Here is a 22,870-nt window from a genome sequence, read left to right as displayed (position 1 = left end):
TGACGAATAGGCTAGTGTAGAAAGTGTTTACGCATGGCGCACGGGTCGTGATGGCAGCCTGCGAGAAGTTTCAGGACTTATATGACTATCGAGGGGAACTACATACTGAATAATCATCAAAGATGAAACAGTCGTTGAAAATACTACACTACTACTGCTGCTGCTACTACTACTGCTACTACTACGAGCTTAGTAATACAGGGACATCATTTTATTTTTACTTCAATTTTTATTGTACCTGAGTTTTGGAATGTACTTCACTCCCACCCCTTCTACTAGTAAACTTCCAACCGTTCACGACACAGAGCCGAGGGCGCGTAAGCAGTACTGAGTTACTGAGTATAGTACGTTTCAGAAATATGTTCACGTTTTCCAGTGACGAAAGAGCTTTCAATATTGAATCATATTTTCGTACGGGTACTGTCGTCCGTTTCCCTATGTCGCATCCCGGTTTCCCCCACCTGCTTCTGTTCGCCCCTCTGTTAAGTCTAGTAGCTGGGCTGTCTTAGTTCTTTTCTGAAAACATTAGTTTCTGTTAGGAATTGGACGTCTACGTAATATTATTAAAGTGTTTAAAATAACTTAAATAAAAGGGCCTCCTTAAGTAATTAATTGTCACGTGATTTCTTCCCTTTCTACGACCCTACGATATAACCATTTGGACGGACAGTAGATAGTATGTTTGAGTAATTTTATCTTTTCGGATCGAGCAGAAGTGAAGATTGAATTTACAGTACGTAAGGTACTCCTTTATAGAGTAGGTAAAGATTTTTTTTCTTTATTTTAGTAGGTTATTTTACGACGCTTTATCAACAGCTTAGGTTATTTAGCGTCTGAATGAGATGAAGATGATAGTGCCGGTGAAATGAGTCCGGGGTCCAACACCGAAAGTTACCCAGCATTTGCTCATATTGGGTTGAGGGAAAACCCCGGAAAAAACCTCAATCAGGTAACTTGCTCCGACCGAGAATCGAACCCGGGTCACCTGGTTTCACGGCCAGACTTGCTAACCGTTACTCCACAGGTGTGGACGGCACAGAATTATTTCAACTTGAGTTACTAGTACGAAGAACGAAACTGGTAATTGGGATTAGGTACAATAGTCTATAATGCGATAATATGCACATTACAACTGAAGCCTGTATCGAAATGAACGGCCACCATTTTCAAAAATGTGTTTAAATATTCATATTATGATTATTTTTCAATTTAACTTCATTCTCTACATTGTACGCTAATGTGCTCTAGACAGTATAATATACACTGCATAATGAATACGTCCACATGGACAGCTCAGTTCGTGAGTAAAAACACTCATTGTTAATACAGTACTGTATTTTGATTAAACAAAAACCTAATGAAAATTATGAAACTCAAAAGCGCGATATCTCCTAGTTTACGTAAATGGATGAACTACTTTTCTTCCCTCCTATACCTAGCAAAGTGATTTGTTTGTATATTACGCCAGTATCATCAAACTCCAGTCGTGGAAGGGGTAGCAAGCGGTGTTGATACAAAGGTATAGCCAGGTTAATATTAAAAATGTTAGTAAAAATAAAATGATGTCCCTGTACTACTACTATCACCAATACTACCACAACCACTAGCACTATCCACTACCCACTACTACTGCTTTCAAAACATGGGAGAAGTGATAAGTGATAACACTGGTCGGTCTTAAAAAAACTTTTTGTCTGCTACTGAGGAAATTTCATATCTGTAATCAGATTTATCATAGCACGTCAGGGTCTCGAGTTATGGGACTGTAACATTAATTCTAAATCTTATTATTCAGTATATACCTGTACCGTGTCACATGAATCACATTATTAAGGAATGGAGATTGAAACCACATGGAAGTATACCGATAAGTCGTTTGTCCCAAATAGATACTTTATTATTTGCTGATGATATTGTGTTTATGGCAACTTCAGAAGATAATTTACAACGTTTGGTTTACAACTTTAATCAAATGGCAGAAAGTTTCAATATGGAAATTTCAACTGACAAATCTAAAGTGATGGCTTTTTTTTTTAGCAAAATTTGCATCAATAATAAGATCATCGAACAAGTAAAAAATTTTAGTTATCTCGGTTACCAAATTTCATATGAAGAAGAAAAGGATTTGAATGAGAAAATTATTAATTCAACAGAGCAATGGGGATAATTAATCAGATATCCATACCAACCTTAGTACAAAAACACACGCGCACCAGAATTTATAAAACATTGGCCAGACCTATACTCTGTTTTGGTAATGAAGCTTGGACGATTCGTAATATTGATTCACAAAGATTAACGGCGGCAGAAATGAGATTTATGCGTCGTACAGCGGGATACACGAGAATGGATCACATTAGAAATTTTGACGTTATGAAAGAACTGCAGATTGAACCGATTACGGAATACCTACAGAAATACAGACAAAACTGGAGATCACATGTCATCAGAATGCCTCGTTCTAGAATACCACGCCAAATTTTAAATTACCATCCTGTGGGCAAGAGATCCTTGGGCAGACCGTTCAAGCGTTGGCAAGAGACTGTAATGGGCCACTAGGCCCAATACATGCAAGGATGATGATGATGATGATGACCTGTACCGTAAAGTCAGAGATATAAATTGAGCTTAGTTTATTCTTTACAAATTGTTATATTATATTATTTTAAATATATTTATAAGAAGATATACACTTACAATATGTAGTAAACACTAAAACTCTGTTAAAAGTGCTTGAGACCTTTGCTTTTGGGCTTATGTTCGCATGTGGTTGATCGCTGTAGGAACCAGTAAAATCACCCATCATGCTCGGCCCGTATTGACCCTGGTACCTGGATTCCATCATTGATATGTCCTAATAGAACCTTTCACCATGTTCGTCACTTACAGTGCCCAGATTTGACGGAAAAAAGTCAAGGTGTGAATGAAGAAAGTGCATTTTTAGACATGCAATAACCTAGATCCTGAACTGCTGTAAGCATGTTATATACTAACTCAGCATAATTATCAGCTCGATAATTTCCTAAAAACCTAGTTGACATTACTAAAAATGTGTTCCAAGCTTCGAGTTCAAGAGCACTCAGTTTTAACCAGAACGTAGTGTCACACATCATAATTAAAAATTAAAAATGTTATTATTTTAAAATTGTGACGTGATAGAAGAAAACGGACTTCAGATCTGTAATCAGCACACTCAAATTAGGGTTGGTACACTTGTTTTTGTTCAGTAGCAAAATCACAATAAAATAAATAAAACGGATCTAAATGTATTAAAAATGTGAAAATTAAAAATTACAAATATTATTTGAAAACTGTGACATGATAGAAAAAACGGACGTCAGATCTGTAATCAGCACACTCAAATTAGGGTTGGTACACTTGTTTTTGTTCAGTAGCAAAATCACAATAAAATAAATAAAACGGATCTAAATGTATTAAAAATGTGAAAATTAAAAATTACTAATGTTATTATTTGAAAACTGTGACATGATAGAAAAAACGGACTTCAGATCTGTAATCAGCACACTCAAATTAGAGTTGGTACACTAGTTTTTGTTCAGTAGCAAAATCACAATAAAATAAAGGACGCGGTTTCGATTCCCGCTTGGGCTGATTACCTGGTTGGGTTTTTTCCGAAGTTTTTCCCAACCGTAAGGAAAATGTCAGGTAATCTATGACGAATCCTTGGCCTCATCTCGCCAAATATCATCTCGCTATCACCAATTCCATCGGCGCTAAATAACCTCGTAGTTGATACAGCGTCGTTAAATAACCAAGTAAGAAAATAAATAAATAAAATGGATCTAAATGTATTAAAAATATTAAAAAAAAAAAAAAGGTAAAAGGTAAAGGTATTCCCGTAACACGCCATGAAGGCACTTCGGGGGCATGGAGGTAGAGCCCCATGCTTTCCATGACCTCGGCACTAGAATGAGGTGGTGTAGTCGGCACCACGCTCTGACCGCCTTTTACCCCCGGGAAAGACCCGGTACAGTGAACCTCCGGGCCGTTCTGAAAGTTTGGCAACGAGAAAAAATCCTGACACCACCTGGGATCAAACCCCGGACCTTCCAGTCCGTAGCCAGCTGCTCTACCAACTGAGCTACCAATTGTGACGTGATAGAAAAAACGGACATCAGATCTGTAATCAGCACACTCAAATTAGAGTTGGTACACTAGTTTTTGTTCAGTAGCAAAATCACAATAAAATAAACACAGGGCGCGGGTTCGATTCCCGCTTGGGCTGATTACCTGGTTGGGTTTTTTCCCAACCGTAAGGCAAATGTCAGGTAATCTATGACGAATCCTCGGCCTCATCTGGCCAAATATCATCTTGCTATCACCAATTCCATCGGCGTTAAATAACCTCGTAGTTGATACAGCGTCGTTAAATAACTAAGTAAATAAATAAATATATAAAATGGATCTAAATGTATTAAAAATATTACTATTTTAAAACTGTGACGTCATAGAAAAGAACGGAGTTCAGATCTGTAATTAACACACTCAAATTAGGGTTGGTACACTTGTTTTTGTTCAGTAGCAAAATCTCTGTAGACAAGTGTAATAAGAGGAAGACAAGAGTTAATAAGATTTAATGATGCTATGATGCTTTTAGCATAAGAGATGATACTAAGAGATATGCTGCTGAATCTAAATGACAGTTTTGAGGAATATAGGATGAAGATGACTGTAAACAAGATGAACATAATCTATTAGTCCCCCTTCAGAGGAGAGCACGGACTGTCCTCGCACGCAGGTCGCTCGGATGGGCCCATTGTACTACTCGGGTTGGAATGGCGTGCATGTCCTAAGGCCTCCCGCGCTACAGTTCCCCTCCGGGCCGCCTCCGAACTCCCCTACAGCCTACATGATCCCTTTATCTTTCTGCTTAGACCTCACCGCGGTTCTAAGAATTACCGTGAGTCCAGTGGAGAGCTCACATTGCATAGCACTACCACCAGCAACGAATGACCACGATTGTGGCCGACTCTACATCGGAGCAAGTCCGAAAACTAGGTAAAAAACAGAGATGATGAAAAAAGAGGGTAAGTGTAATTATGAAGGCGAAATTAATCCGAGATCAACGCCGAAAGTTACCCAGAAATTTTGATTCAATTAGTAGAGAGAAATCCTCGGGAAAAACCTCAACCAGGTAGCTTATCCAAACACTAGGATCTGAACGTAGGCCAGCTCGTTTCACTCCACAGCGGTGGACAGACGAAGATCATGGTCATCGAAAGAAAAATAAATAATGTAGACGTGAGAATTCGAAATGAAGCAGTGAAACACATGGACAGCTTCATATACTTGGGATATACTTTTTGAAAAACAAGTTCAGACTGATAGATTGCATTGTACTGCTATATATATATATATATATATATATATATATATATATATATATATATATATACATATACAGAATAAGTGTTTTCTTATAGGCCTACGTCGGCTCAATGTCCTACAAGAAGGCTATGAAAACCGTCACATTCCATTGCCACACGAAAACTACAGAGGCATACTGTAAGTCTGTTAAGTACAGGCTATAACATATCAAGAAAAAACTTAATAAACAAATTATGACAAAATTGGAGAAGAGCAGAATGGTTTCCGAAAAGGACGATCCTTTTATGATGGCTATTGAAGATTAAAAATTTTTATGCTCGATCTTGCCGAAATGTAGTAATTATACACCTGGTAGCAGTCCTTTAATGCATGTCATTAAAGTACACCTATTCATTAAAGTTCAGGTTTTCGATTATTCTCGGATATGCAATCGAAAGACGAGGGAAATGTCACGGAGGCTGGAAATCCAATACTGTCGCAGAAGGTTATGTTCTGTTACTATAATAATTAGCGTTAATTGTAAATAATATTCCAATAAATTCAATTTGTCATCTCGTTTTTCAATTCTAAATCAATTTCCAGGTTATACATTCTCTGCATTACATCAAGGTCAATGACATTATTGTTCCTCGGAAAAAATCAATACTTTCGCGTCTGCGCACATCTCACAATTCAAGAGCTATGAACAAGGTCACTTCCGATCTTCTGTCAGATACAAATAAAATGTATACTTCTGAATAATTTAAAATTAGACATATGGTCGAGCATAAAAAGTCGTATGAAACTTGCCTATAATGGTAATTAAGACGCTCGTATGAAAATTATGAAACTCGCTTGCGCTCGTTTCATAAACAAACATACTTGCGTCTTAATTACTATCATTATAGGCTCGTTGCATAATGTACTATAATAGAGACACAGAAAGAATTTAATATGAAAATCCACATTGTCTTCGTTGATCTCAAAAAGGTATTTGATGAAGTTGAAGAATCTAATTAGAAATTCTAGCATAAGATAATATCCCACAGCAAATCGTTTCTAACATTTATAATATAACATACAAATCCACCAAAATATTAATCAAAATTGAAGATACTTTAACAGACAGGAGACCGATCATACAATACTGACGTTCGACAGAGTTGTAGCTTATCACCTCTGTTATCTAATATAAAGGCTATACTATATACAGGGTGATTCACGACGATTTACCGTCACTTGCAGAGCTTATTTCCGAAAACATTCTGAGCAAAAAAATGTCATATAAACATGTGTCCTAATCTCAATATTTTCAGAATTACAGTAATTTGAATTTGTTTGTAAAATACCATTCTTTTCTTTAGTTTTAAGAGTAGAAGGGTATTACAGATAAGGAATGAAGTATTCAGGAGTATCATTTCTTTAATTGGCTAGTATTCTAAACCTAAAAATGTGTTGTGAATTCCATAATTGCAGAATTTTTTTTTTTTTTTCGATTTTTGTACAAAATTAAATTTTTCTTAGGCATTTATCATAACAATTATTACAAATCACGCCACTCTTTTAAATTCTTTAAGACTGTACATTAGGATGCATAATTAAACTGTAAAGAATCAAGTTCTTAAAGTCGTATATTTTGTAACAATTTTTCTGATAAGTGTGTAAGAATAATATAATTTTTAGTTAAAAATTGATAAAATCTGTACAAAGCAATTAACAACACATTTTTAGCTTCAGAACACTAGCCAATTAAAGACATGATACTTCTGAATAGTTCATTCTCTATTTGTAATATTTTTTTACCCTTAAAACTAAAGAAAACAAAATGTATTTTACTAAAAACTTCAAATAAGTGTAGCTCTGAAAGTATTGAGAATAGGACCCATGTTTATATGACATTTTTTGCTCAGAATGTCTTCGGAAATAAGCTCCGTAAGTGGTGGTAACTCCTCGTGAATCACCCTGTATAAAATTCATGGCAGTATACCAATGAACGTAACTATTAAATCGTTAGTTTACTTTTTGCGAAAGAGCTAGCATTGCTGGCACCTTCAGACTTACAACGCTCAGTCTGTAATCTTAAAAAAATTAGTAGGCAATATAGAGTAATACGGAAAATAATTTCATCTGAAAGAAAAAACATAAATCGTGGTATTTTGCGGTCAATGTTTCACTTGCAATACTAAAATAAAGAGTAAATGTGATAGGCCCAAGCCTAGAGGGAAACAAAGGAACAATTGGGATCAAAAGTATTGGGAACTTGTGTTTTTAACAAATGTGCCATTAAGGAAAAATAAATTATGTAATTTTATATAACTTTATTACGAAATAAATTACAGAATCACATGTTATCGGAAGTGATTTTTATAAAGCTTTCTTAAAATGAAAGCAGTAATGACATCGATGAAAACGTGTGTGAGAAAAAGATCGATGACAACGTTAGGGGCGTAATTTATAAGTCGAAACTGCTTACGAAACGTGCCGAAAGATACGAGGAATTGGAAGACGAGGACGCAGTTTAATATCCGTAGGCGGCGCCCAGTCCAGAGAAGGAAAGATGTGCGACGGCGGGGGCGGCGGAGTAGGCCACTCCCAGGGGGGCGGCGACGGCAGCCTTGGCTACGGCGGGAGCGTAGGCGGCACCGTGGTAGGCGGTGGCATAGGCTGGGACGCCGTAGGCGGCGGGGGCGGCATAACCGTGGTAGGCAGCGGGGGCGGCATAGGCGCGGTATCCAGCACCGTAGGCCAGGGCGGGGGCGGCACCATAGGCGCGGTATCCAGCACCGTAGGCCAAGGCGGGGGCGGCACCGTAGGCTCTGTATCCGGCGCCGTAGGCCAAGGCGGGGGCGGCACCGTAGGCTCTGTATCCAGCGCCGTAGGCGAGAGCGGGGGCGGCACCGTATGCGACGGCGGGGGCGGCGATGGCGTGGGCGGCGGGGGCGTAGGCCAGAGCGTCGTTGCTGATGCGGGTGTCGTACTTGCGGACGCTGGAGTAAGGGGTGTCCACAGCCTTGGAGTACTGTGAGATCACAGAGTTTCCGCCGAAGCCCTTGACCGTGCTCTCGTGGGTGGAGCCGACGGAGCCGTAGCCGATGGGGGCGGTGAAGGTGCTGTAGGCGGCGGGACCTCCGGCATGGGCGATGGCGAGCAGAGCTGCCAGGAGAGCGATCTGAGGGAGAGAGACACTGAGACTGTGAGAAGTAGAATAGAGTGGAATAAACAGGGGAAGAGACAAGGGGAATGGAAGCACGAAATAAAGAACGAAGAAAGAGACTTGAAGAAATAAAAAGAAGAGTGGAAAGAATTAGGAGTAGGCATATAAGAAAGGGAACGAGAAAGTATGGAGAGATATAGGTAAGAAATAAAACCCAGAAGTATAGGAATGGAAGAAATAATAGATAGGTAACTAAGGTTATTACGAAATTAAAATAGGAAAAAAGGGACGGAAAGAAACATAGGAAAACTAAGAATGAAGGAAATTAAACAAGAAGAAAAAGATGAGAAACAAACGATGATAATATAGAAGCGGAGGAAGAAATTAAACGAAGAGAAATATTGAAAGAAGACTAGAAATAAGGAAAAGATGGAATGAAAGAAATCGGATAGAATGCAAGATAGCAGAAAGAAGAAAAATAATGGAAGGAGATAAGAAGTAAAGAAAAGTTAGAATGAAAGAAATCAGATAGAATGCAAGATAGCAGAAAGAAGAAACATAATGGAAGGAGATAAGAAGTAAAGAAAAGTTAGAATGAAAGAAATCAGATAGAATGTAAGATAGCAGAAAGAAGAAAAATAGTGGAAGGAGGTAAGAAGTAAAGAAAAGTTAGAATGGAAGAAATCAGATAGAATGCAAGATAGCAGAAAGAAGAAAAATAATGGAAGGAGGTAAGAAGTAAAGAAAAGTTAGAATGAAAGAAATCAGATAGAATGCAAGATAGCAGAAAGAAGAAAAATAATGGAAGGAGATAAGAAGTAAAGAAAAGTTAGAATGAAAGAAATCAGATAGAATGCAAGATAGCAGAAAGAAGAAAAATAATGGAAGGAGGTAAGAAGTAAAGAAAAGTTAGAATGAAAGAAATCAGTTAGAATGCAAGATAGCAGAAAGAAGAAAAATAATGGAAGGAGGTAAGAAGTAAAGGAAAGTTAGAATGAAAGAAATCAGATAGAATGCAAGATAGCAGAAAGAAGAAAAATAATGGAAGGAGGTAAGAAGTAAAGGAAAGTTAGAATGGAAGAAATCAGATAGAATGCAAGATAGCAGAAAGAAGAAAAATAATGGAAGGAGGTAAGAAGTAAAGAAAAGTTAGAATGAAAGAAATCAGATAGAATGCAAGATAGCAGAAAGAAGAAAAATAATGGAAGGAGGTAAGAAGAGATTGTGAGAAGTAGAAAAGGGTGGAATAAACAGGGGAAGAGACAAGAGGGATGGAAGAACAAAATAAAGAAGGTAGGAAGAAATAAAAGGAAGTGGAAAGAAATAAGAGTAGGCCTATAAGAAAGGGAACGAAGGAAAGTATGGAGAGACATAGGTAAGAAATAAAATCCAGAAGTAGTGGCATGAAAGAAATAATATATAAGTCTAGTGAAAATTTAACAAAAAGTTAAATAACAGAATACTAACATATTACAAAAAAAAATAATAGTATAACAAAATCGACACTGAACAACATCAAAATAATACCATACTACATGACTGTGAAAGAGGTATTGTTTATTGTCTATGAATACTGCAAGGTTTTCAACACAATCTTTTCTGTTGATTGGAACTTTATTTAAGTAATAGTTGAATTTGAGGGAAGTTTTCTTCGGAAAGGTTACGACATTAGTCTTGAAAACTTTAATTTTCATACAATTACCTTTAGATTACTTTGGAATAATAATAATAATAATAATAATAATAATAATAATAATAATAATAATAATAATAATAATAATAATAATAATAATGTCACTAAAGATCATAATTTATCATTTGAAGACTTAAAGCTAAGTGGGTCAATAGAAACTTGCCCAGTACAAAAAGGAGAGTTAAACCGAGCGAAGTCAAAACACCAATATCCATCCATCATCCGCCTATTTTAAGTGCTCCATCATTCATCTCCGACAATGGGCAGTATGGCAACATTCCGCATTCAAACGTATCGGACTTCCAATACATGTGTGTGTAGGATCATAAAAATGTAATATCCACATACAGACTTTCGTAATATTTATGAAAGAAATCTCGTTTTAATCCTGCCATGATGAAATTTATTTTAGATACTGCACATGCTTATTCCGCAGTACGGGAATAAAAGCGAGCTTATGTAGCGAGTAACGTCAAAACAAATGCCGCGTGATGGCAAAGGAAAATAATGTGTGTAACCAAGGTAACATGCATTCTCATTACACGCTTTACGCTTGCGCAGAACTTCAATCTTTTATCATCTTTCGAATGATATTACTGTTTATAATTAGCTTCAACTGTTATTCACAAGATATAAACAAATGAAATCATTTAATTCGCATTCATATAAAAAGATGAACTTCCGTTTTCTGGATTACAAATGAAAAGCATTTTTTATTACAACTAATTTAAGGTGTTTAGCTCTTTTATAAAAGTGGGCTACTACGTTGTACAGCTTAAGTTATGTAATTTTAATTATTTATTTAATGATGCTATATCAATTGCTAGGATATCTAGTGGCGGTAGAACAATATTTGTAATACCGAGAAGGTATTTTAACAAGATGAGGCCGAGAATTCGCCATGATATCACCCGACATTCCTGACACAGTTTGGGTAAACCTAGGAAAAAAAACCAACCAGTCATTCGAAATAACACCCGAGCTCGTTACTCCTGTGCTAAGTCGATGACTATATAATATAGGCTAATGTGACTAATTTTGCATAAATTTACAAAATACAGTGCCCTCCATATATAACGCAAAGGGATGTACAGAAACATTTCCTTCCACAGTGAGTCTGTCGTAGGCGACAAAGTTCAAGGAAGTTTGCCGGGTGTTGCATGCGTGCAGTTGACCTCAGTCAACTACTGAATAGATTACTTATTTGTGTGTAATTTAGTGCAAGCTATTCTGCTTTTTTTCTAATCAATTGAGGACACTGAAGAGATTACTCATTCGTGCTTAGTATAGTGCAAACCATTGCTTTTTTTTTCTAATCGAGAACACTGAGAATCGGTTCAAATATTGAGAAATCATTTGTACAGGAGTGATAATGGAAATTTCAAGTTATCTTAACCGATGGCTGTTGATTGGTTTAGATATCAATGCCAATAAATCCGTCTATTACTGTATTTTTCTCGCGGTATATGGCATTCATATCATTCTAACCTATCTGATGATACTTATTCGTACGTGTGTAATGCAAGTTACTGTGTTCTTCTTCTAATTGTCCGGGAATACTGAAGGGATTAATCATTTCTGCGTAATGTAGTGAAGTTATAATGTTTCTTCACAATAACTGTTTCAGAATACTAAAGTGAATATTCATTCGTGCATAAATAGTGCAAACTACAGTGTTTTTTAATTGTTTGAGAACACTGAAGAGATTATTTCATTCGTGCGTAATGTAGTGTATGTTTTTTATAATTTCATGGGAACACTGAAGGGAATACTCATTCGTACGTAATGTAGTGCAAGCTATTGTATTTTTTTTTCTTATTGTTTGACAACACACTCCCGAGGATTTCAAGTGCATCTGAATTTTGTTTCAATTTTAAGTTGTGCTTTATGTATGACAAATTTAACTTTAACTTGATCGGAACTTAACTAATACCTTGTTTTCAGTCGTTAACAGATATGAAGCTAAATGGCTCTCTCTTACAGATAAAGGTTTCGACAGCCAAAGTTTATTTTTCTTTAATAATTCATAATAATATAAACTATGTCACTGGCATACCTCAGTCGGCTAAGACGCTTGTATGCCGATCCGGAGTTGCGCTCAGGCTCGGGTTCGATTCCCGCTTGGACTGTTTACTTGGTTGGGTTTTTCAGAGGTTTTGCTCAACCGTAAGGCGAATGTCAGGTAATCTATGGCGAATCCTCGACCTCATCTCGCCAAATACCATTTCGCTATCACCAAATACATCGATGCTGCATAACCTCGTAGCTGATACATCGTCGTTAAATAACTAATTGAAAATTAATATAAACTATTTGCTAACTATTGTTTCATCTAATTTCTCAACGTTATACTGTTGATGAAATTTCTTCAAGTCACATCAATATAGTACAGAGACATCATTTTATTTTTACTTCAATTTTTATTGTACCTGAGTTTTTGAATGTACTTCACTCCCACCCCTTCTACTAATGAAGTTCAACCGTCCTCCACACAGATTCAAGACCGCATATACAGTCATAGTAGCCTTACAGTCATAGTAAACAGTACGTACCAAAAATATGTTCGCGTTTTCCAGTGACGAAAGAGCTTTCAATATTGAATCATTTTCGCACAGGTACTGTCGTCCATTTGCCTACGTCGCATCCCGGTTTCCCCCACCCGCTTCTATTAGCCTCTCTGTAAAGGCTAGTGGTTAGGATGTCTTAGCTCTTTTCTGAGAACATTAATTTCTGTTAGGAATTGGACGTCTACGTAATATTATATCCATACAATTGTTTAAAATAACTTAAATAAAAGGGACTCGTTAAGTAATTTACTGTCACGTGATTTCCTCCCTTTCTACGACACTGCGACATAACCACTTGGACGGAAGTAGATAGCGTGTCTGAGTAATTTTATCTTTTCAGATCGGGCAGAAGTGAAGATTGAATTTACAGTACGTAAGGTACAGAATTATTTCAACATGAGTTATTAGTACGAAGGGCGAAACTGGTAATTGGAATTACGTAAATAGTCTATAGTGCGATAATATGCACATTAGAACTGAAGCCTCTATCGAAATGAACGGCCACCGTTTTCAAAAATGTATTTAAATATCCATATTATGATTATTTTTCAATTTAACTTCATTCTCTATATTGTACGCTAATGTGCTGTAGACTGCATAATGAATACGTTCGTATGGACAGCTCAGTTCGTGAGTAAAAACACCCACTGTTAATACTGTACTGTATTTTGAGTAAACAAAAACCTAATGAAAATGATAAAACTCAAAGCGTGATATTTCCTAGTTTACGTAAATGGATGAACTACTTTTCTTCCCTCCTATACCTAGTAAAGTGATTTTTTTGATTTTACACCAGTATCATCGAACTCCAGTCGTGGAAGGAGGTAGCAAACGGTGTTTCCAGGTCTTAATCATTGATCCAAAGGTATAGCCAGGTTAATATTAAAAATGTTAGTAAAAATAAAATGATGTCCCTGTATATGAACAGCTAACATTATGTCCATACGCCCTGGGACAAAACACGGTCCCTATTTACTATGATCCGGCAGCGCTTGCAAAATACGATTGAGCTTGTATTCTGTTCGACAGGCCTCGGCGGGAGGGGTGATAGGAGGGGAGCGGCCAGTCAAAGGTACTATCAGGTGACAGAAGCAAGGTTGAAAAGTATTTATGCAATAAAATACAATACAGGGTGATTCACGTGGATTTACAGCCACTTACGGAGCTTATTTCCGAAGACATTCTGAGCAAAAAATGTCATATAAACATTTGTCCTAATTTGAAAGACATGTTGGTTCAGAAAAGTGTGTGAATACAATTAGTAATTATATATAATAAATTTTCAGTCAAATACACTTTTCAATTTGTGAAGTCAGATAATCTGTTACATCACAATATTTAGTATGAAGTGACTAATATTTTCGACTTTAAAAAGTCATCTTCAGGTGCATGAGATGCAAACAATATTTAAAAAATAGGTGATAAGTTGATCTAGCAATTAATAACATGGTAAGTAATGCACGTACTGGCATTTACAATTATAAATGTTTCGTGCCTCTTGAGGTAAACTGTACATGGTAAAGCTGAACACTGATGCTATATTCTCGTGTGTATATAAGACAAGGAGAAGGCACAGCATGATATTAACCTTATATAATTAAAGGCTAAATATTCTCATTAGATCATGTCATTAAAATTAAATTTGTACAGTTTGATATTAACTATGTTAAAATGTTAAATATAATGTATAAATTTAAAAGAGATGGAGAAGCTGTGATGCAAATGCTGTTGGTGGGAGAGCACGCAGTCTAATTCGTCGTGGTGAATGCCACAGTTGTATAGTTGTTCAGTTGTTTGCATCCAGACAAGGGGCGTGTTTCACCCGCCGTTACATGTTTTAGACTTATCACCTATTTTTTAAATATTGTTTGCATCTCATGCACCTGAAGATGACTTTTTAAAGTCGAAAATATTAGTGACTTCGTATTAAATATTGTGATGTAACAGATTATCTGACTTCACAAATTGAAAAGCGTATTTGAATGAAAATTTATTATATATAATTATTAATTTGTCCTAATTCAATATTTTCTGAATTACGCTAATTTGAAGTTGTTTGTAAAATACCATTTTTCTTTAGTTTTAAGGGTAAAAGAATATAATATACTTATATGATCCTTACATTACTTCCATTAGGGACCTTATTGAGGAGAGTAAAACATGTTTAAATAGCCTTAAATTAACTCCTGCTAATTTTTTTTTAAATAATCGTGAAAATTTTGTGAACTCTCGAAAAGTTAGAGACGCTTTAAGAGAAAAAGAATTTGAAAATTGGTGTACATTGCAACAAAAAGGTAAAGGAGTGATTCTTAACAAAGAGTTCCCCCCCCCCCAGCAAACAGCTGGATAAGAAATCACAAAGGTCTAACCCTCTCGGAATGGATAGACGTCCTTAAAATGGTAGGCTATGTCGCTCAGGTCCGAGCTGTACCGGGTAGAAGTCGGGATGGTACCCGCTGTAGGCAATGTCTCAGCGAGATTGAAACTCTTCCCCATATCCTTGGCTTCTGTCCCTATAGTGAGGCCCTTCGCAACAACCGTCACCATGCTGTCCGTTCTATGCTGGCCGAGGCACTGAAGGAAGTAGGGTTTACAGTCCATCAAGAGGTGCAGGGACTAGCCACACTAGGAAGTGTTCGGCGAATTGATATCATAGCCATTAAGAACAACTCGGCATACATTCTCGATCCCACCATCAGATTTGAGACACATGCAGATCAACCACATGAGGTGGACAGTGAAAAGAAACGGATCAATGAATCAATAATCCCGTTCTATAAAGATAAATATAGCCTGTCCCACATTGATGTAATAGGTCTGATGGTGGGAGCACGAGGTATCATACCCTCCTTCTTTGCCAACAAATGTAAAAACCTGGGGCTAACACACAGCATTGTGAAGGAAATAGCCATTAGTGCCCTCAAAGGATCGGTTCAGATATTGAGAAATCATTTGTATGGGAGTGATAATGAAAATTTCAAGTTATCTTAACCGATGCTGTTGATTGGTTTAGATATCAATGCCAATAAATCCGTACTATTATTTTTCTCGCGGTATATAGCATTCATATCATTCTCACCTATCTGATTATATTTTTTTCCCCTTTCTTAACTGTAAATGAGCACAAACGCTACTTAGGTGTAAATTTTTCTGACATTTTGTATATTCGATTCCCTCATCGTTTCAAATGTATATCATTTTACCTTTTAGGTGTGTTTCCAAATTATATGTAATACGCTTTGTCAAATCTGGCAACCTTTTCATAAGTGAAGCTAACTTTCTTCTTTCTTCTTCTATATATGTATATATATATATATATATATATATATATATATATATATATGTTATTGAAAACTACAAAACTTACGTAAGATAACAATATTGTTATTAAAAATTAAATATTTTTATAGTTATTAATCAAGATTCCTCACAACAGCCTACCCTGCTGAAAATACATGGGATAATACATAAATAAATTACGTTTCTGAAATTCCGCCATTAACAATACATTACGAACTTATGGGCAATGGCAAACCTGACATTTTTTAAACTCTCACCTGCAATTCGCAATGATCTGAAATAGCTACAGATTTACTCCCACATGAAAAACTCGCTGATTGTCCTGACATTGTTACTTGCGTTTTTGCATTGAAACTGAAAGAACTGAAGATGGATGTGTTCAAGAAGAAGTAGGCCTATTTGATATAAAATAACATTAAGAGGGAAGAGTAATGGAACGGAGAAAAATTCTCTCCGGCGCCGGGATTTGAACCCGGGTTTTCAGCTCTACGTGCTGATGCTTTATCCACTAAGCCACACCGGATACAACCCCGACGCCGAACAGAATCGTCTCTGATTGAGTTCCAACTCTTGGGTTCCTCTATTGGCCGCCCTTTGCACTACGTCATAGATGTCTATGAACATAGGACCGAAGTCCACACATGTGCTCAGGTGCACGCCGGAGAGAATTTTTCTCCGTTCCATTACTCTTTCATCGTATGATGACGCAGAATATCTGCATGGAAATATCATATGTACTTCGGTACATTGAAATAATATATTAAGAGGGAAGCTTTTTAAAATGATATTTTGACACGGTTACACTCCATTGGGTTATTACGTTGCATTGAATGTTACATCTTCATTATTATGGAAGCAAATAACTTTCAAAATATCTGGTAATCTTTTTGGAAAATAAGTCTCAAAAATTTTATTTGAACTTCTAATGAACTTAGCTTGCAGCATTTGCTGCACAAGCCACTAGTGTTTATGGAAAGTACGAGAAATAACTTAAAATTACACTATATTGCTGTAGTGTATTAAACAAAAAAAAAATCTCCTTGAAACTATATTAGTTAAACCGCTAAAAGTGTTATAATTTATAGACGGGTCCCCGTTTCGACAGCGGTGCGGCTTCATCTCCAGTGTCCGAACTATTTATTTGTAACGTACTCTTTTAGAAAATAAAATATGCCTCCTTATTTTCATCCAGACAATAAGTATGCCTTCTAATTAATAGAGGAGTACGCAATGAAAAATGAAATGTGTGATCTTTTGACATGAAAAAATTACAAGCAGCACAGGTATGCAACGCACAAACTTTAAGTTGAATTATGAATATCTAACATTTATGTATACTAGCTGTATTTCTGACCGTGGCTAGGGAAAGAGACGTCAATTCGGAACTCTTAATATTACAGGAGAACGAAAGCAGAGTGAAAATATTGAGTTCAGCATCTTAGCGTCATCTTCTGGATCAAACTTTGAACTACGTGATGACAGGGTCATCGAAGTCGCAACAGTCTGCAATTCAACGAAATAATATTATTACGATAAAAGGCTGAGAAATGCCTTCTACAAAATCGAAGAAAAGTTAGAAAAACGAGGACAGCGAGTTTTTCAATTTCCGAGATTTTGTAATGCACTTCACAAACGTGTATTGTACAACATTTTTTGGATGATAATATTTTTAAAATTATTGCAAATACAATACATTTTGGATTGAAAATTTAGAGCAATATTATTCCGAAGCTTTCGCAAAACTATACTGTAATGGTAACTAAGTAACAAGTGCACTGTAATGGGTATATTTCAGTATAGTTTTATGTTATGCAGAATGATTTCCCTAGCAACAAGTTTCTATGTCGGAATTCTAACTTTCAAGACCTAACAACAATAGCTATAAATAGGCCTACAACAAAAAACAAGATCGTGCGAATATATTATTTTCACGTTCAATATTATTTAACATTAAAGCTATTTCATATTAACTTTAAATATTTACCTAACAACATGAGCTATAAATAAAAAAAACACGATCGTGCAAATATATTATTTTCATGTTCAATATTATTTAACATTAAAGCTGTTTTCCCACAGAAGATCCATTTTATAATATAATATTTATTTAATTCTGTAATAGAATCAAACAAAAATAGAAAGTATATTTTTCGGAATTCAGGGTCTGTTTCCTAAGCAGGATCGCGTTTCAGTTAAAGAAGCTTTCAGCTGCAGAGGTGGATATTAATTATTCCGTAAGGTACGCATTTATTATTTCTTACTTACATATTTGTATCCTATCTTTCATAAAATAAAGTTTAAGTGCCATGTTAATTTTCATTTGTTTTTTATTTACGTAAACAATGATGCACAATGGGAATATGACAAAAAATTTATCTCCGTACAAAATCCACTCTATATTCACGTTAGTTTATAATGATTTATTAAAGAATGCATTCAAAACTAATTTAGAAACGTGTTAAACTAATTATTCTTGCACCAAAAACGAATGTTCCCTGGACTAGACAATCCTATTTCAATTCCAGGAAATATCCGTGATTCAGTGCAGAGTGTATGCAAATTCCGGACAAAAACACGTTTCTTATCTTCGGCATCGTCAAGAGCTAGCGAAATGGATATGTATTTTTATTTTGATAGGTTATTTTACGACGCTTTATCAACAGCTTAGGTTATTTAGCGTCTGAATGAGATGAAGGTGATAATGCTGGTGAAATGAATCCGGGGTCCAGCACCGAAAGTTACCCCGGAAAAAAACCTCAACAAGGTAACTTGCACCGAATCGAACCAGGGCCACCTGGTTTCGCGGCTAGACGCGCTAACCGTTGCTCCACAGGTGTGGACTAAAGGGATATGTAAATTCCGGAATAAATATACCCAGTGAAAGTACATGGAGAAAGAAATGATGTAAACAATTGAAGAGCGCAGTGAGTTCACTTCATCAGCTGTTTAAAAGAGTTTAACAACACAATATAAGCAGGAATTCAACAATGGCGAAAACGGTCTACTGGTATACCCACAGATTCTAAACACGTCATATGAGCTCAGATATTAAAGCGTGTGTAAATAAACATAACACAAATAAAGAGTTGAACATTTCATTCCTACTTGGGGTTACCTTCGCTCATCCCGTATACATCCGTATAGTGGAACAGCACGGGGAATACAACTGTCGTAACTCGAATTAACCGAAATCAAAGCCATGAAATTTCCGTTAACATAATCTAACCTAACCTGACAACCTAACATTACATAAATCAGTAAGTAAGCTAAATAAGAGTAAAGCAAGTTTAACTACCCCAGGTTTATGGTGAAATCCGTCAGTCCTAAATTTCGGAAAGTGAGAAGGAACTAGTTAACCTAGTTTCAGTGCCCCTCACAATTTTGGTAGCTTCTTTCATCTACTCCGCAATTTACGTGTACTGTCATCAGTTTGTTCCGCAATTTACAAAGGGAATTAACGACCGATCTAACCTTATTTCGGGAATCTACAAACTCCGTGAATATGTATACTTCATAGATCAAAATGATCCTATGTCAATTATTTGAATACAATTGCAATTAAGAAACATGTTAAACGAATTATCCTTGTGTCAAAAACAAATGTTCCCTGGACCAAATTATCTTTTTTTTTAATTATGCTACTTCACAGTGTAGTTTCATGTGGTATTTTATGAGGTTGTTGTGACTGAGGTACTTATTGTTAATTGTTTTACTTAGAACTAGATTTCGGATTTCTATGACTTAAAAACTCTTGAAATATGCATTCACTTATGCCCTAAACACCGAAATAAGACATGAAAACTTAAAAATGTGACGAAAAACAAATTAAATATTGTCCAAAAATTACTTACAAAACTTTTTTTATTGATCATTCTACAAAACTGTTTCTATGAATATTAACTCCTTGTATTGACCTTAACAGACTGTTCAGACTTTAAAAATAGAAGGGGGAAAAGAAGAGTGCAAAATATCCAACGTCTGTCCTCTGCGTCACTATTTCTTTTGCGTCTATTAACAGAGGCACAGGCTGTATAATAATTACTATCTGGCAACAGCGAGTTTGGAACTCTTATGTGCCACATTTTTGGGAGAGGTGAAGAGGGTGAAGATGACACCGACCAGCAACAATCTGGCCAAATTCTGAATATTCCTTTGTTCTTTTATGTTGTGGCAACTTAATGTTACCTTCAGACTTAATTTAATCACCCACAAGATATTGATATAACTTACTTAAAAATGGCTTTAAGGAACCCGCAGGTTCATTGCCGCCTTCACATAAGCCCGCCTTCGGTCCCTATCCTGAGCAAGATTAATCTTCTTTCTATCATCATATCCCACCACCCTCAAATCCATTTTAATATTATCCTCCCATTTACGTCTCGGTCTCCCCAAAGGTCTTTTCCTTCCGGTCTCCCAACTAACACTCTATATGCATTTCTGGATTCGCCCATATGTGCCCATCTCAAACGTCTGGATTTAATGTTCCTAATTATGTCAGGTGAAGAATACAATGCGTGCAGTTCTGCGTTGTGTAACTTTCTCCATTCTCCTGTGACTTCATCCCTCTTAGCGCCAAATATTTTCTTAAGAACCTTATTCTCAAACACCGTTAATCCCTTTTCCTCTCTCAAAGTGAGAGAACATGTTAAACGAATTATCCTTGTATCAAAAACAAATGTTCCCTGGACCAAATGATTTTTTTTTTAATTATGCTACTTCACAGTGTAGTTTCACAACCATACAGAACAACCGGTAATATAACTGTTTTATAAATTCTAACTTTCAGATTTTTGGACAGAAGACTAGATGACAAAAGCTTCTCAACCGAATAATAACACGCATTTCCCATATTTATTCTGCGTTTAATTTCCTCTCGAGTGTCATTTATGTTTGTTACTGTTGCTCCAAGATATTTGAATTTTTCCACCTCTTCGAAAGATAAATCTCCAATTTTTATAGTTCCATTTCGTACAATAGTCTGGTCACGAGACATAATCATATACTTAGTCTTTTCGGAATTTACTTCCAACCCTATCGCTTTACTTGCTTCAACTAGAATTTCCGCGTTTTCCCTAATCGTTTGTGGATTTTCTGCTAACATATTCACGTCATCCGCATAGACAAGAAGCTGATGTAACCCATTCAACTCCAAGCTCTCTGTGTTATCCTGAACTTTCCTAATGGCATATTCTAGAGCGAAGTTAAAAAGTAAAGGTGATAGTGCATCTCCCTGCTTTATCCCGCAGTGAATTGGAAAAGCATCAGATAGAAACTGGCCTATACGGACTCTGCTGTAAGTTTCACCGAGACACATTTTAATTAATCGAACTAGTTTGTATTATCCTTAATTTCAGGTGATTTTTCTTTGAGATATTTCATACAAAATAGTTTAATACAATTCTGCTCGTTTTTGCTTCATTTTCGAGATAAAAATTGTTTTATATGTAACATTCCACAGTATGTTTTTGGGAAAGCCATTGATTTAATTTCCAATATGCTCAGTCAATTTAAGAGAGCGGTGTATTTTGATAATAAATGAGTGAAATAATTTTAGTTTTGTCTTTTAAATTTGCAGAAATTTAATCTGGAAAAATGTAACTTTTTAAAATTCCTTTCTAGAACCAAAAATTACATTGGCGTTTAATTTTACATATAAGTTTAAAGTTTTTATTATTGTGTTCAGTTTACACTGCCTAATATAGCTATTTGCATATATTAAGGCTAACAGAGTGAATCTGAATCTAAACACACGATAACACACGCAGTCCCAATTAGAGTCACACTAGTCTCCAGTTCCTGACCGGGGTTCGAACCCAGGCCTGCTGTGCTCAACGCTAGTCTTCGCTATGGCCGCACCACCTATACTTACTCGTACTAAACTTGATATTTACCTTGAAAGCCATTTTTTTCTTGGAGTAGTTAGAACTGCTGTACGTAAGTAGCTGTGGATGTGTGTACGCTATAGAGGCAAAGGGTTCATTTTATACTCCGAAATATGTGACGTCACGGATCAGTGCTCCCTCTCCCCAACAGTGGACCGTAGGTGTGGGTTTGGTCGGCACCCGGTGGCGGCGAGGCAGGGCGGCTCATTGTTTAGTAATCCGCAATTCAGCGCAACAGCGACCTATGTCGCTGATTGTCACGTAACGGCAATTGGCACGGGAATCATGTGTGAAGTAACACGCTGACATGCTTACATTATGAGACTGCTTGTAAGTCAGCACAAACCTGTCGTCTGGTCCAGTGCGACGATCCCAGTGCCGGTTTTCTTAATTACAGTAAAGGGGAGTGCACTGAGATAGGCATGGAATAGTAAGAAAAATACAGAGTCGGAAAATTAATGCACTGATCAAAACAATTAGAGGAACCGTTTATCAATTTCATGTTGTAGTATGCCGATAAGCTGTTAATATTTGACTATACGATGAAAGAGTAATGGAACGGAGAAAAATTCTCTCCGGCGCCGGGATTTGAACCCGGATTTTCAGCTCTACGTGCTGACGCTTTATCCACTAAGCCACACCGGATACAACCCCGGCGTCGGACAGAATTGTCTCTGATTAAGTTTCAACTCTTGGGTTCCCTCTAGTGGCCGCCCTCTGCACTACGTCATAGATGTCTATGAACATAGGACCGAAGTCCACACATGTGCTGAGGTGCACTCGTTAGTTGGCCGGGATCCGACGGAATAAGCGCCGTCTTAAATCACTTCGTGATTTACGCATATCATATATTATTTCAATGTACCGAAGTACATATGATATTTCCATGCAGATATTCTGCGTCATCATACGATGAAAGAGTAATGGAACGGAGAAAAATTCTCTC

The 22,870-nt window shown here is 36.6% G+C and overlaps 1 protein-coding gene across 1 annotated transcript; it reads right to left on the bottom strand.

Moving 5' to 3' along the window:
* Window positions 1-7,626: 7,626 nt before the first annotated feature.
* On the bottom strand, window positions 7,627-22,069 carry LOC138704624 (cuticle protein 21.3-like). Its single transcript, XM_069832709.1, has 2 exons — window positions 21,934-22,069; window positions 7,627-8,497 (listed from the first exon to the last, which is right to left on the bottom strand). The coding sequence occupies exons 1-2, from the start codon at window positions 21,943-21,945 to the stop codon at window positions 7,847-7,849; spliced, it is 663 nt and encodes a 220-aa protein (XP_069688810.1). The 5' UTR covers window positions 21,946-22,069; the 3' UTR covers window positions 7,627-7,846.
* Window positions 22,070-22,870: the final 801 nt, after the last annotated feature.

The sequence above is a fragment of the Periplaneta americana genome, chromosome 8 (genome assembly GCF_040183065.1).
Source record: "Periplaneta americana isolate PAMFEO1 chromosome 8, P.americana_PAMFEO1_priV1, whole genome shotgun sequence".
Classification (NCBI taxonomy): domain Eukaryota; kingdom Metazoa; phylum Arthropoda; class Insecta; order Blattodea; family Blattidae; genus Periplaneta; species Periplaneta americana.
Note: the sequence above shows the minus strand (reverse complement) of the source record. Positions and strands in the feature narration are given on the sequence as shown.